At 36.8% G+C, this 15352-nt stretch overlaps 4 protein-coding genes across 4 annotated transcripts; 2 read left to right on the forward strand and 2 right to left on the reverse strand.

Moving 5' to 3' along the window:
- Positions 1-193: 193 nt before the first annotated feature.
- On the forward strand, positions 194-8020 carry LOC134794363 (peroxisomal N(1)-acetyl-spermine/spermidine oxidase). Its single transcript, XM_063766162.1, has 3 exons — positions 194-1622; positions 1944-2064; positions 2766-8020. The coding sequence occupies exons 1-3, from the start codon at positions 268-270 to the stop codon at positions 2955-2957; spliced, it is 1668 nt and encodes a 555-aa protein (XP_063622232.1). The 5' UTR covers positions 194-267; the 3' UTR covers positions 2958-8020.
- Positions 8021-9355: 1335 nt separating this feature from the next.
- On the reverse strand, positions 9356-11328 carry LOC134794364 (8-oxo-dGDP phosphatase NUDT18). The gene has a single exon (XM_063766164.1). The coding sequence runs from the start codon at positions 11090-11092 to the stop codon at positions 10097-10099; it is 996 nt and encodes a 331-aa protein (XP_063622234.1). The 5' UTR covers positions 11093-11328; the 3' UTR covers positions 9356-10096.
- A 248-nt stretch (positions 11329-11576) lies between these two features.
- LOC134794365 (ATP synthase subunit O, mitochondrial) lies at positions 11577-13137 on the forward strand. Its single transcript, XM_063766165.1, has 4 exons — positions 11577-11726; positions 11804-12058; positions 12446-12637; positions 12913-13137. The coding sequence occupies exons 1-4, from the start codon at positions 11700-11702 to the stop codon at positions 13066-13068; spliced, it is 630 nt and encodes a 209-aa protein (XP_063622235.1). The 5' UTR covers positions 11577-11699; the 3' UTR covers positions 13069-13137.
- Positions 13138-13748: 611 nt separating this feature from the next.
- Positions 13749-14719, reverse strand: LOC134794602 (c-Myc-binding protein). The gene is made up of 2 exons (XM_063766408.1): positions 14398-14719; positions 13749-14178 (listed from the first exon to the last, which is right to left on the reverse strand). Exons 1-2 carry the CDS (start codon positions 14410-14412, stop codon positions 13930-13932), a joined length of 264 nt encoding a protein of 87 aa, XP_063622478.1. The 5' UTR covers positions 14413-14719; the 3' UTR covers positions 13749-13929.
- Between the last annotated feature and the right edge of the window lie 633 nt (positions 14720-15352).

Genomic DNA, 15352 nt, shown 5'->3' on the forward strand with positions numbered 1-15352 from the left:
TTGTAATGAGAACCAATAAATCATCTAATAAACAAAAACACTGTTATATTTATTATACATCGTGGGCAACATATTTCGCATTGTTTCGATATGTATATGAATATTAATTTTTTTTAGGAATTGCTTCCTTTTGATGTATAACTACCTTACGGTAACTTTTTAAATTGATGGTTTAAAAAAAATATTTTCATAGATGTCGTAACCAACCAGCTGAACGTCAAATTAAAAGCGTAGTGCTAAATAATATTATTTAAATTTAATATTATTATGGGTGACGACAATTCAAATTCCAGTAAAAAATGTGATACAAATAAGTGTAATGTTTTAATAATTGGCGGCGGCATGGCCGGTCTGGCTGCCGCCAATGAACTTATAAAAAATGGTATGGACGACTTTAGAATATTAGAAGCAAGGAAACGAATCGGTGGTAGGATTATTTCTATTCCACTAAAAAACCACGAAGTGGAGTTAGGGGCGAACTGGATTCATGGAGTTCTCGGTAACCCGATATTCGATATAGCTATGGCTAATGGTCTAGTAAACATAATAAATATACCTAAGCCACACAAAGTGATAGCGGCGACTGAGGACGGCAAACAGGTGCCGTTTGGTGTGCTGCACGAGATCCATGAGGCGTACGTGGTGTTCTTGCGGCGCTGTGAGGAGTACTTCCTGTGCCAGTACCTGCCCCCACCAGATATTCATAGTGTTGGAGAGCATATTAACCTGGAGGCCACCATATACCTTGAGCGTCTTCCTGACTCTGAAGAGAAAAAACTCCGCCGGCTTATATTTGACTGCTTATTAAAACGGGAAACGTGTATATCAGGTTGCAACAGCATGGATGAAATAGATCTTTTAGAATTAGGCAGCTACACAGAACTCCAAGGTGGCAACATCATGATCCCTAAAGGTTACAGCTCTATATTACAACCTATGTTAAAAAATATTCCACATGAAAAAATAATATCCAATCACCCAGTAAAAAAAATCATTTGGGATTCCAACCAGCACAGTACACGGCCTGAAGATTTGGGAGAGGAGTCCGAAGACTCAGACCAGACAGTGATAGAAGATATTACTAAGACCTCTGCCTCTGAGTCTATGGTTAACCCTAGTGAAGGAAGTTTAATGTCTGAAAATGCGCACAAACCAAAGAAAAAAAATGGACATTATGTTGAAGTTACCTGTGAGAATGGAGAGACTTTTTTTGCTAATCATGTGATATGTACAATACCTCTTGGTGTGCTCAAAGAGACTGCCAAGGATCTCTTCCAGCCTTCGTTGCCTCAGTACAAAATGGAATCAATAGAAAGACTACTATTTGGCACCGTAAATAAAATATTTTTGGAATATGAGAGACCATTCTTAAATCCTGATATTACTGAAATAATGTTGTTATGGGAGAGTCCGGCGACACCTGAAGACATTGCCGAGTCATGGTATAAGAAGATTTACTCATTTAGTAAAGTTACAGAGACCTTGTTGCTGGGCTGGGTGTCGGGGAGAGAGGCGGAATATGTGGAGACATTAACTATGGATCAAGTTGCTACAGCTTGCACAAACATTTTAAGGAAATTCCTGAATGATCCCTTTGTACCAGAGCCGCAGAAATGTGTATGGTCAGTATGTCTCTAGATATTTAATGTATTGACCTATGTTGACCCTAATCCCAGGGAATTTATTTTAACAGTTTTTTTAATATACACATGAAAGTTGGATGACAATGAAATATAAATATCAATTAGCTGATCTGATGATGATGATGGAGCTAAAATGTGACCATAAAAATGCAAATAAGATCAAAAAGCCAACAATTATTAAACTTGTATGCCTGTAGCCAGATGCTAAACATGTCATGCTAAATGTGGCTTAAATATGTGAGTTAAACCTATTGCATGTATATTTGAATTACTAACATTTATTTTATTGTATTATTACAGTACAAGTTGGAACAAGCAGCCCTACACGCGAGGCTCATATACGGCTCTGGCTGTAGGATCCAGTCAGACAGATATTGAGAGTTTAGCACAGCCACTATTCAGAAATGTTCATGATAAAAAGGTGATTTGGTTTTATTTATATTGGTAAAATGATTATATCTATTTTTGATAATCACTAATGACCGAGTGCCCCTTCATATTCAAAAATTAAAATCTCTGCAGCTGACTGCACAAAGGAATAAGATGTTCATTACATATATGTGTTTCAGATTTATAATTTTTGATTCCTCCCTCCTCATTACAAGATTTCGAGCGACGCCCTTGTTCCCCCCTAATGGTCCCTGACGGATGATTGTTGTGGAGTTCTGAGTAGTCTTGAGGACTGAACTAGATGGCGTCGCAAGGCGTCATACTTTATGATAAACTAATTACGACTCATTATTGCATAGCGCCATTTACTTCGTCTGTTAAAACCTTTATCTATGCTAATCAGAAATATGACATGCAGGAGTTTTTGGATTTCAAAAAGAATTTCATAGTCACTTTTGTGACGTCCGACTTATTTGCGAGCTAATCCGTCCGTCTCGTCTCACCTTGCCCGCGTTTACCTATATCACACAGTTGGCCGACGCAAATCTACTTCCTGTCCTCCACAGTAAGAATACTACTAACTGTGCTGCCTAATAAGCTGGTATAATAAAATCCAGATAGAAACCTGCCATTGTTTTACTTGCGATCGGCGTTTTCTATTTATCGTCACTCGGCTAGGCCCCTCGAGGACCGAACTGAAGATATAACACTGAAAGTTATCATCTATTCCAGCCCACGCTGGTGTTCGCCGGCGAGCACACGCACAGCAGCTACTACTCGACGGTGCACGGCGCCTACCTGTCGGGGCAGGCCGCCGCGCGCCGCCTGGCCGCGCCCGCGCCGCCCGCCGGCGCCGAGCGCCTGCTCGCCGGCGCCAGCGAGGCCGACCTCACCGCCTGGATAGAGGGCATACAGCTAGGATAAAACTGGTATCAAACTGAACATGTAAAATGCATAAATAAATGATAAATGACAGAGGTTATAGGGATTACAAAAAAATTTACACGGTTAAGGACCTGTAATTAGTCTTAAGCTTATTGATTCCATTGTGTTCCGACAGTTAACACATTCGACACCGCGTACCCGACTCTCGGGCACTCGTAAACTTTACTCAGATGCCGGCATACCCGCTAGTCGGGCAAGAGCTATAAACCTACACGCGACGCTGAAGTGCCCGACAGGCGGGCAAGCATTGCATCTTCACTACCTCAGGGCTGCCACTGCCACTAACAGAAAAAAATGCAAGTCTTCTGATTATTATGTGGTCGAAAAGTTGGTACAGTTGATTATTATATTTTATTACTTCACTTTGTATTTACTTTACCTAATGCGATTACAAAATAAAAATTCTTATTAGTTGGTTACGTGAAATTGCATACACGGGTATGTATCAATAGGAGTTAGAATTTTCGTAAATCGTACAACCTAATTTGTGTTTACGAATATTTAGTAAGTATAGGTAATATACATCTATTTCATGAGTACTCATAGGATGATTTTTGTGAAACAAAATTCGGAGAAAAATAAACCAAGAAATTCAACTAAGTACATTCAACATTCTAACTTCTAAGCGGCAGTTCTCAGAAAAAGACAATAGGTCAGTCATCATAAAACAGCACTACACTGCAACTGCGTGGAAGCAAAACGTAACAAGTAGCTTTGAATAGTTACGATAATTAGTACGTTCGTACACATACAATAAAGTCGCAACTTCTTTGACAAAAGAATGTAGTTACTGTGATCATACACTTAACCCTGGAGATGTTGTTTACCATTCCTTATCTATTTGAAGTTTGCGACCCGGGTTTTTTTTTCAACCCGGTCTCGGTGTAAAATTGCAATCGGAGCCATTCCGTAATGGTTTGTGACGTGCTTCGGACGTTGTTGTGTTGTGTTAATTTTCATTTTCACAGCCCTGAGCGTCCGTCGCTTGCCCGACTAGCGGGTTCGCGGCGTGCGGCATTGAGTTGCACGTCGTTGCCCGACTAGCGAGTACTGTCGGTTTCTGGGGTATTGTTTGAAATTTTGCCTGGTTGCGAAAGTGTTAAGCGGTTTGTGCTTAATTTACATGCGTGAAAGTGTGTAATCGTATACTGTAACGTTTCGTAACACATTGGAATTAATTAACTTAGGATTAATTGCTGGTCCTTAACTACATATACGTATTTTTTTTGCAATTCACCCTTATGCCTTTATTGACACTATAGTAATTGTTCCTAGAGAGACGACTAAGGGCGATTGTGCACTACAATGAATTTTACTGTCCGGCAGTCCGAGTTTTTACGGTCCGATATGGCACGCCATTAAATGTATATAGTAGCTTGTGCACTAGACGTAATTTTACCGTCCGACATTTTACTTTTGCCCATTCCGGACCGTGTTTTTACGGTCCGAGATGACAGCTATGAAAAACGTGTTTATGCTTGTGCACTGCGTCTGGAATTAGTATTATTCATGACTTGGCCGGGCGGGGGCGGGCTAGGGGGGGTGTGTGTAAAAAGGGAGTAAAAAGACGGACAAGTGCACAAGCCAATCATCCGTTTTTTTCATGCCACTGCGCCGCACCTGCGAGTAAAAAGACGGACAAGTGCACAAGCCAATCATCCGTTTTTTTCATGCCACTGCGCCGCACCTGCGAGTAAAAAGACGGACAAGTGCACAAGCTAATCATCCGTTTTTTTCATGCCATATCGGACCATGAAAACTCAGACTGCCGGACAGTAAAATTCATTGTAGTGCACAATCGCCCTAAATATTAAAGACAGCTTATCGCATTACAAAGTTCACTCGATTATCTTAGGGCTCTCTAACAGATGGCGTTGTAATACAACCGAATTCCGATTTCCTCGACAAGTAAAAACCATCGAGATAAACATTTATCAGCTTGCAATTTTCTAAGGCCATTTCAAGGCTTTATTATTTAACCGTGTCTGGTAAAAGTCAAGTTTTGTATTTACGCCTAGCATTGTTACAAACTGTACAAATCAATAATTAGATGGTTGGATTTAAGAGGCTTTTATTAAGGTTTGTCTAAAGCTTTAGAGTAAAAAATAATAAAATATCACAAGCCAAGACAAAATGCCGCAAAAATTGGAAACAAATCTTATTAAACGGAACACATTAGCTACTCTAAAAATGATACAATGAAGTTACCTTTGCCTTAAAAGAATATTATCAAACTGGTGCAGTCAGAAGGGTTGTTTACATCGTATTTATTTTAGTTATAATTTATGTAGAAATAAGTAGCAATCAGAAGATATAACAATATTCTGTCTGTACCCTTAACAAAAGCTGAAGCTATATTGCGGAATGAAAATGAAATATCCCTCTAATGAAAAGCTTACACATTATGTATGTACCTATGTATTATTATATCGTACTCGCACATGAGTGACCACGATTATTTACATATATACCTACCATACCTTTTTTATAGCAAAGTGCTACTACCAAAACTATTTTTTTCGCTTAATGTTTTTTTTTGTATTAAAACTCATCAATGTACGTTTTATTTTATTCCAAATGAGATGTATCGATTTTATTTTAAACCAATAACAGTATAAATGTATGTGTGTAGAAGTGTAGATGGATTATACAAAACTTGGTGGGCTTCTAAAATATAGCCTTGTTATAGGCTCTTCTCTTTGTTTTGTAAACATACCTACCTACTTATTATCAGCGACGATGCTTGCTTAATACAAATTAGCAAAAGATTTTATTTTACATTGTTTTACAGTACCTAATACCAATAATGCAAAAATCATGTATAAAATAAATTTAACTATAGGATAAAGTAGCCTGCTATATTCTGACTGTTTTGCCAGTCAGGGTAAACTCTTTGTTGAATTTTCTCGCATTTTTTAATAAAGATGCGTATCTGCATGACACTATTAAAACAGTAGGACCCTAACCGCCATCTAGCTAACACCTTACTATAAAACTTATATTTTCATACAAAGTTGTGGTAGTCCTAAATAATAAAAATCCTAGATAACGTAACTTTAGCACTTTGACGTAGGTCTACTACTCTACGACGTTGATGTCATTATACCTGAGTCGCTAACTACATAAAGTCTTTGGAAAAACACTACTTTGTATGGAAATGTTTCTGTATTATTAAACTAGTCTGCCACAACTAGACATCCCACCTAAGAATTCATTCCATATGTGTTGTTTACTGCTGAACTTCGTATGAAAATTGTGTATTACACGTATACTTGTAATATCTGTCCACTGAAATAATGGGCATTGTATGGGTCTCTAACTCTTTATTCTATCAAACAACTTTCAACCCATGTCCATGATTGCCTTAGAAATTCATTAGGTGTAGGTACAGAGGCGTACAACAGTGCAAAAAAATCGTAGTGCACAAAATATATTCGTTCTAATAACATTAAATCCTACTCCCAGAATTAAGAGATTTATTTATCGGGCACTTCATGCGACATAAAAATGAAATAATTTCAACTAGCACGATTGTTTATTATTTACTTCCGAATTTGATCACAATTATGTGCCTGATTTAGAAGCACATGGTTCCTGCTGAGTTCTTTCTAATATAGAAAAAATATTACCTATGAATTAAACCGAAAATCAATTTAATTGCTTTCATTGGAAAGTGACTTAGTACGTGACGTCTTGTTTTAGAAGGTAGGTACCTACAGCTTTCGTGAACTGAGCTTCCGATATGCTGACTCAGAGCAAAGATAATAGAGTGTATACAAAGTAAATTATGTAGCCACTGTAAATTTACTGCCGTATTTCGACAGAAGATTAAACCTGTTAGAACGCCATTTGACTTTGATCCTTATTCTTTCACTGATATGTGTTAATTTGTTAAATATTGAAATTAACGCCATCTACTCGACTGTAGGCCAAAGGTTATGGCGCCATCGCTCGAAAAGATTGCACCTTTGGCCTACTCTCGAGTAGATGGCGTTAATATTAATATTTAACAAGTTAACACATATCAGTGAAAGAATAATGATCAAAGTCAAATGGCGTTCTAACAGGTTTAATCTTCTGTCGAAAGATGGCAGTAAATGTACTGTAGCTACATAATTTACCATGACAGTAACTCTCTATTTCGAATTCTCTTTGCTCAGAGTGTAGGTGCAAATGCTATGATAGATATTATATGTCAATACTTTTGCCTTAAAAAGGTACTAATGTGTAATGTGTCTCGCATTAAATCTGTTATTAAACTATTTTAGTAACAGCTACTTTTTTTAAACATTACAACATGCAGTATTAACACTAACAACCTGTGCTTTTCTAACGTCCCAAAAATAATTCAAAAGTACTTAGTCTGGTACTTACCCAAAATGTGGCCGCGCTTGTAACTTTTACTTTACCTACTTAGTTCAAGAGATGTATTAGTTTAGCAGAGACAAGTTTAAAACAAAGACAGCAGATGACACAATGTATCGTGATTTGGATCGCTTTGACCTCTGCTTAACTATGTTCCAACATGGGCTCGATTGCAATAATTTTCATTTGTCGAACGAATGAAAACATACTTAATATGTTATTTTTATTTAAGTTTGGTCTTAAACCAAATGTTTCGTTTTTATTGTATTTGAATTCTATTGATGATTTGTTGCATTTATCATTTCAATTCTTTTAATATTTAAAATAGGTAGATATTTAGTTATTTATACCTACACTATATGCCTATACCTATAGGTACCTACCTACCTACCAAGAAAAAAAATGTATAGGAAAAGTTGTACTACTTTTGATTGCTTTTGACTGGCTATATTTCATGAGATTAAGGATATTGTAAGACATGACGATGTATGTATATAATAATATTACACAATTTGCTTATAAAATGCATTTTCTTTAAAATATAGCAAATTATTAATAGAGGTGAATAAACAAAATTTTCTGTTATGCATTTTCGATCGGATAGGTGTATATTCAATTTTCTAGTCAGTGATGGTTTTTTTGTATCGCTTTAATAAATCAGTTAGGATGACATGAAATGTATTGTTTAATTTTATTACCTATTTCCTTTAATAGTTTGTCCAAAACATGTTCTATCTAAACATTTACCTTAATTATTTTTGTACGCGTGATATGAAGCAGCCAGCGACTGAAGTTGCTAAGTAGATGTTGAGGTGTTCAAAATTATCCGAGCAACACTTTATTATCATGGGAGTAAAAACGTGTGAAGATTATATTGACCGCCTCACCCCTCACTAGGGTTAGGCCATATGGAAGAATTAAATGTCCTGATAAAAATCCGGACATTTCTTGTAGCAGAGATTTGGCGTAGCTTGAACGACGGTCCGGCGGCGCGCTGCTCTCTGCGGTGTACTGTACCGTGGATCTACTTTTCCCTTTCCCTTCCATTTTGGCTACGGAACCCTTATAAAACGGTATTTGTTGCGCCAGGATAGAAACTTCATTAGAAGAGGATGTTATCCATTTTGCAGTTTTATGATAATTATGATACTTATCAAATGTCTGAAATGCTGTTGTTTTACAATGTAATTAAATATGAAGGAATGTGGGCTTTGCAAATACTACTACCTACTTGCATTTGTTGTAGTAAAGCAAACGGTTGAATAAAGAGTCACTAACCGATGACGCCATGACATGACAGTTATGCAATTAAATTTACAGTACATATGGTCCTACTTTCCCGCACTAGTGCGTAAAATATGTATAGAATAGGTAATTCGCAACTCGTGTCGATTTAAAACACTCCCTTCGGTCGTGTTATAATTTATCGCCACTCGTTTCGGATTTCCTCTTTTCCGCACTTGTATCGTAAATAACTATAAGTATTTCTTAAAATTGGCGAATTAAGCTCTTGATTATTTCATGAGAGCTACCTCAAGAAAGGACATGTGCAAGCCCTTGATTAAAATTTAGTGCTTGATATTAAAACATGTAAAAATTCTATATAAAAACTACAATTTTGCGTTGGGGCTCCCTCTTAAAGGTTCTTGATATTTAACTCAGAATGATGAAATCTTTTAGCGGAGTTCATTCAGATATGTCTATACACTATACAGTACAGTATAAATAACCGGATAAAAAATGCGCCAAACAAAATAAACCTACAAAGACTCCGCTCCTTTGACGCCACATACACGTACGAATCTTGGAGGAATGCAACTTCGCAATATGGTTAGCAATACACGTCCTTATTATTTACCTGTCTATCACAACAATGAAATATTGAAACAAGCACTTATTTAAACATTTTATTGTGTAGTGTAAAAATATAGATATGTATAATAAAATTAACAAGTACCCAGCACATAAAAAAAACTTATACTAAAAATAGTACAAAAAAATACTTGGTTACAGTTTAAAGCAAATATCATGTGATGATATTGTTTTGATTTACATTATTTCATATAATTTTCAGGTAAGTACTGCAATAACAGTCTGAGATTACAAATTATTATGTCTTGTGACGTAAAATAAAACTAATCAGCATAATATAAGAATGTTGTGACACATTCATATAAGGCCAGGGCAACATTGGCACCCTTTTTATTAATATTTATTTTTATTTGATATTTTTTACAAATCATATAATCACATAATGGATAAAAGTCAATATAAAATGGAATGTGTCAGTATAGAACTTATAGAAATGTAAGTAGAAGTAACATAATCAATTGTATTTTACATTTTTAAATAGGTACCATACAATCCCTCTGCCATTAAAAATATGTATGTTATGTATTTGTATGCTATTGTTGTTCATAACAGATTAGTATGTTAGTTTTTTGTTATTTTATTAAAGTACAATTGGTTAACATAGATCTAAACAACCCAAGACAGTAAGTTGAGTATTCTTGATATACATAAATCATATGCATTATGTTGGAGCATGAAATTGTCTACCATCATCCTGTACAAATGCAAATTTTCTGAAGATTTACAGGTATAGGAGTTTTTTTTTCTGTGACAAATTGTCAAAAATATGCACAGAAAAATAATCATCTGAATTAAACACTGAAAAAAAGTTCAAACACATGAAACAAAATGCGTTTGTACGGGACAGCCCGTGGAATGCTCCTGTTCATAATGGTCATGGATCAACGAACAACATGCAGTTCTACAGTAGAGTTTTTTGTTGTTATTTTAGAGAGCAATTGATGTTCTGATTCCTGTGATAACTCATGCCATACACATTTACCAATGAGAGGCACCTCTTCTATAGGAGGCCTAAATGCTACCAACAGGGTCAGACAACAGCCATCACTCGAAGGATCTGCCTCCACATTGAGCAGGCCCAGAGGCCGGTGTTGCCCGACATCAGCTCCAAACATTTCCACCATAAACCTCCTCAATGTAGAGTGCACACTCTTAGCTGGGTTAATTTCACAAACCGGAAAATGTATGGCAGTTTTTTCACTCAACAACACATGGAGCCTGTTTGTACTACGTCTTTTAATAACTACAATCAGCCTTAGCAGATCTTTCACATGTGGAACAGCAGCAGGTAAAAGGTCTTTGTGCCATCCCTTTCCAGAATGACTTTGTTTGTACAATTGAGTCTTTTCAATTAGGTGCAAGATGTCATTGGACCTCAAAGTTATCTCTTGTAAGTTAGAAATCCACTTTGCTTGTAATGATTCCTTATCAGCTTTGGCGGGAGTCTTGAGTTCGCCTCCTGTGACGTCAGCGGTGAGCACGAACCTGTACCACATGCCGCCGGCGGTCTCCACGACCAGCAGCGTCGTGGGGTTGCAATGCAATCCTGTTTCTTCAAGCACTTCTCTCATAGTGGCCTGCACTATAGTCTCACCTTTCTCCATGCGCCCTGCGGGCAAGTACCACTTGCCGGCACAATTTTCCTTCGCTTCCTGCATCATTAATATTTCATTTCGTTCGTTGATTATAACACAGGCCACAACGTATGTTACATTTTCTCCGAGTACCGGTTTAAAGTTAGACGGCGTCGTCGGTGTGATGCCTTGAGATTCCGCAACAGAATTTTGATCAGCAATGGTAAAGTCACAGAAGTCTTCGTCTTCCAATCCTAAACCTTCCAGTAATCGAGCAACATTTGTATCTACTTGGCGCGACATATTTACCCACTTTCAATTCTAAAAGAAATGACACAGCGTACTTAACAAATGATTTGACTGATCAATAGTAACGAACTGGATTCGCAGGTTTTGTTTATGCAATTTTAATATCCATTAACGAGCATTAGGAATTTAAACAGAAATATTTCGCACACTTTTGTGTTTACGTCATAATTGTTCCGTTTCCGAATGACGTTTGATTGACAAGTATCCTGCAGCCATAGATTGGCCCACATTCCACAAGATACAGCTATGCGAGGTGTGGCAAAAAAAAAATCTAGAGGAATGAAAACGCAAATTGACCTACCTACGCAACCTTGACTACGCAAATTGAACATGCGTGATTATGAAATCTAAATTTCAGTATTAAAATAAATCCTAAAATATTTAATAATTATAATTTAATCAAAACGAGGCCTGTATATCCGCATCGTTTGAGACACGTTTTATACATTCGAGTTTAGCAGCGAAATGTCAAAATCTGAATGAATGAATTCGAGCGCCCCGAATAAAGCGATTGACAGCCAGCGGGTCGAACAGCTTTTCTTTCCATCATCGTGCATTTGGTGATTATAAATCAAATTACGCCAAATTCCAATCAGAAACAATGTCTTTGACTAAAACACATATGCTGGTATGTACCTGTTTTTTATTAAAATTAATTTAAATAATGTTTATAACCTTTCTGACACTTACGTAATGTTTCTCTAGGTGCGATCCCTGAGCACCTCGTCCGCTGCTGCTCAGCTCGTGAAACCTCCTGTACACATCTTTGGTTTGGAGGGTAGATATGCGTCGGCTTTGTACTCGGCGGCCTCCAAGAACAAGTGTTTGGATGCTGTTGAGAAGGAACTTTCCTCGTTCCAGCAAAACATGAAGACTGACGCAAAACTGAAGGAGTTCCTTATTAATCCGACCTTGAAAAGGAATCTTAAAGCGGAGGCCCTTAAACATGTTTCCAGCAAGGTATTTAGCTTTATAAATTTTACTAGCTTTCATGTTTTAACTGGATTATACCCTCTCATTCCCTCCTGTACAATTAACTGTATAGCCTGTCTGTCAGTGTTGATTTAAGGAATAAAATATAATAAAATAAAAAATTCATATGTGGTAAGATTATATGGCTATACTTCACATCTAATAAATTTTGCCTACCTATTAAAAACTTGCTATTGTCTAACCAAGGCTTCCCACAATGTAAACTAAGGTTTGGATCTTATGGCCCGTGCAAACATTATTTCATTGTAGTTATTGCCTACATAACAGTCAAAGTAAAGTTAGGTAAAGGACATGAATATAATTTACCGAAATTATGTGTCTACTAATGCAATATTTTTTTATCACTGTCCACAGATCAGCCTGTCCCCTGCCACAGGCAACTTGTTGTGCTTAATGGCTGAGAATGGCCGCCTCGGCAAGCTGGAGGCTGTCATCAACGCCTTCAAGATCATGATGGCTGCCCATCGTGGGGAGGTCACCTGCGAGGTTGTCACTGCCAAACCCCTGGATGCAGGGCAGAAACAGAACTTGGAAGCTGCACTCAAGGTACTATAGATTGCTTCAAAGTTGCTAAAGATAATGTATTTGGAGCCTCAGGAATGAAGTAGATAGGGGGTCAGTGGTTTGATTCTTCAGGTGTGCCTAGATAGAAAATATAAAGATCTAAAGCTAGTATCCGATTAATAGAAATAAAATTGTTTTACTTGCTTGGTTTATGTGAAGCTATAATACATTTGTTTTTTTTACTACTCACTAATTTAAATTGTAATAAATATTGCTAATTGTTACACTTGATTCAATATTTGTTCATTAATTTCCAGAAATTCCTGAAGGGCAATGAGACTCTCCAGCTGACGGCTAAGGTTGATCCCTCCCTCGTGGGAGGAATGGTTGTCTCCATTGGCGACAAATATGTGGACATGAGTGTTGCCAGCAAAGTCAAGAAATACACAGAGCTCATCAGCACCGCTGTTTAAATTATGTAAACAATAGTTGTCAAGCATAACCTAGTAAAGCATACATTAAATTAAATCAATTGAAAATCATTTGTATTTGTTTTAATAAGTAATTTAACCTAGTATGACATGCATATGACATATAACATGCATAACCATTACAAAACTAAGGTACAGGGGGGGCAATTTCGACTGTGGGGTAATTTCAACTAATCGAAATATCTTCCATGTTTTACTTTATTAACTAGAGTCAGACACAACATACACAACACATCTTTTTCGCTATCTGGACATATATGGCACTCTAGTTAATAATGTAAAACATGGAAGATATTTCGATTATTTAGGGTATTATAGTTTTAAATTTCATAGTTTTTCAGTGCTTGATATAAGTACTATTAGAAGGTAGATTGACTTTACAGCAAACTACCTAACTTTGAGTCTGATTACAGAAGTTCTATGTGGTATCAGTCTAATGTTTGTTCCATAAGATCAAAACCTTTAAATGAGGAAAGAGTTAATTATTACCAATCTGCAAGATAAATGAATTTCTAGGCTTCGATTATTTAAGTCACTGTCTAGTGTCTACTAAATGTTTGCCAGAGAAGTCTGAAGGAAGGTAATGTAGACTTCCTTTTTTCTCGAGTTGGTTATAGTTTGCAACAGGCAAATTATTAGGAATGGAAATGAAATGCAAATACTTAATAAAGAAACTGAAAATTTTATTGTGCAACCTGCACATCAAAAAAACTTAAACATAACAAAAATACTCTCCTTATAACACAAGTTATATTTCTTTAGGATCAACAACAATATTTTCATCTGAGATCATTGTACAATCAGGTTCTGCGAGATCATTGTTACTAATAAGATAATATTTTTTTAGCCTTCTGTTGGGGCTGCATCTCCTTTTAGAAGCGCGTTTTCAGCTTCTAGTTCAGCAATACGAGCTCTAGCAGCCTCCAACTCGTCCTCTCCGCCATCAGTGCCTAGATGTTTCCTCATATATTCTAAGGCATCCTCAGGCTTGTCCGGTTCTTCATATAGACTGACTAACACTTTAGTAAGAGCATCCATCACTCCCGCTCTTTCTAAATATCTTCTGAACTCTTCGCGTTTAGAATCAATTGGCTGCAATAAAATATAAACGGTGTGAATTATTTTTGAAACATTTTTTATGAAAAGGAAGGTAGGTAGTGTCCAGATAACGTATTTAATTAAATTTGCTAATTCAGAATACCTAGTTAAAGGAAAATTAATATACCTTGTTGAAATTGGGCATGTTGTATGAATTAAAAGATAAGAGTATATATTCCATTAGTAGTAAAAATCTATAAAATAAAAGCTCACCTTATAAGACGACATTGTAAAATTTTACTGCAGTTTCCGAGTGCAGAACTGTTGTAATTATTTTACGAGACCTCTCTAGAAGAAATATCAAGGCTTTCTTCAATTTGCTGCAAAGGCGATCTCGCACAACATAACAACAAAATAGTCAATATTTTTCAAAGGCGAAGTAAAGTGACGTATGTTGTCTATGTCAATATTACTTCCGGTTTAGAAATAGCGGCGAAAAAAACAAATGAATAACTGTATCAAGAATGTGTCCAATAATAAAATTGTTGCAAATCGTTTTTTCTAAAACACTGTATTTTATTACATATAATTCAAATAGCAATTTATTTAAGTTTTGGCTAGTGAAACATCTTAGAAAATCTAATCTAGACGGCGATGCTATAGCTTAATGCCTGATTTACACGAGCTTAGTAGAAAAGAATCTTTATTTTTTATCCGACTACGCCAAGTTATACTCTGACACAGCCACTTTATCAGTAGAAAAGGGCGGCAAAAAAAATGGTGGTGCGAACTTAGAGCATTTAATAACCGGAGGCGCCTTTAAGAGCCTACCCCTCTAACCAAGGCCCCAACGCTGTCTGTTCTCTTCGACGGCGCAGCAACTAGTATAATTTCTCTCTCCTTGCTCTTTAAAAAATGCCGTTTGTCAAAAAAGGACAACCATACTGTTGACAAGATGGACTTCAAATCAAGGTGTCCCCTTTTAAAGTAGCTTACACACTATCGCACCGCACCAAGGTCATTGTGGGACGCACCCATAACGCGAAAGCGATATCTCTTTCTCCCTCTTACTTATGGGTGCGTCCCACAATGACCTTGGTGCGGTGCGGTAGTGTGTTAGCTACTTTAGGTAGCACCAGGTTGTGCATGTGTGCGTAAAAACGTATATGTGTGCTTTTCGATATATAACATGATTATACTCGTGTTTCGTCCTCGATATTAGTAATTT

This window comes from Cydia splendana, chromosome 10 (assembly GCF_910591565.1).
Source record: "Cydia splendana chromosome 10, ilCydSple1.2, whole genome shotgun sequence".
Classification (NCBI taxonomy): Eukaryota; Metazoa; Arthropoda; class Insecta; order Lepidoptera; family Tortricidae; genus Cydia; species Cydia splendana.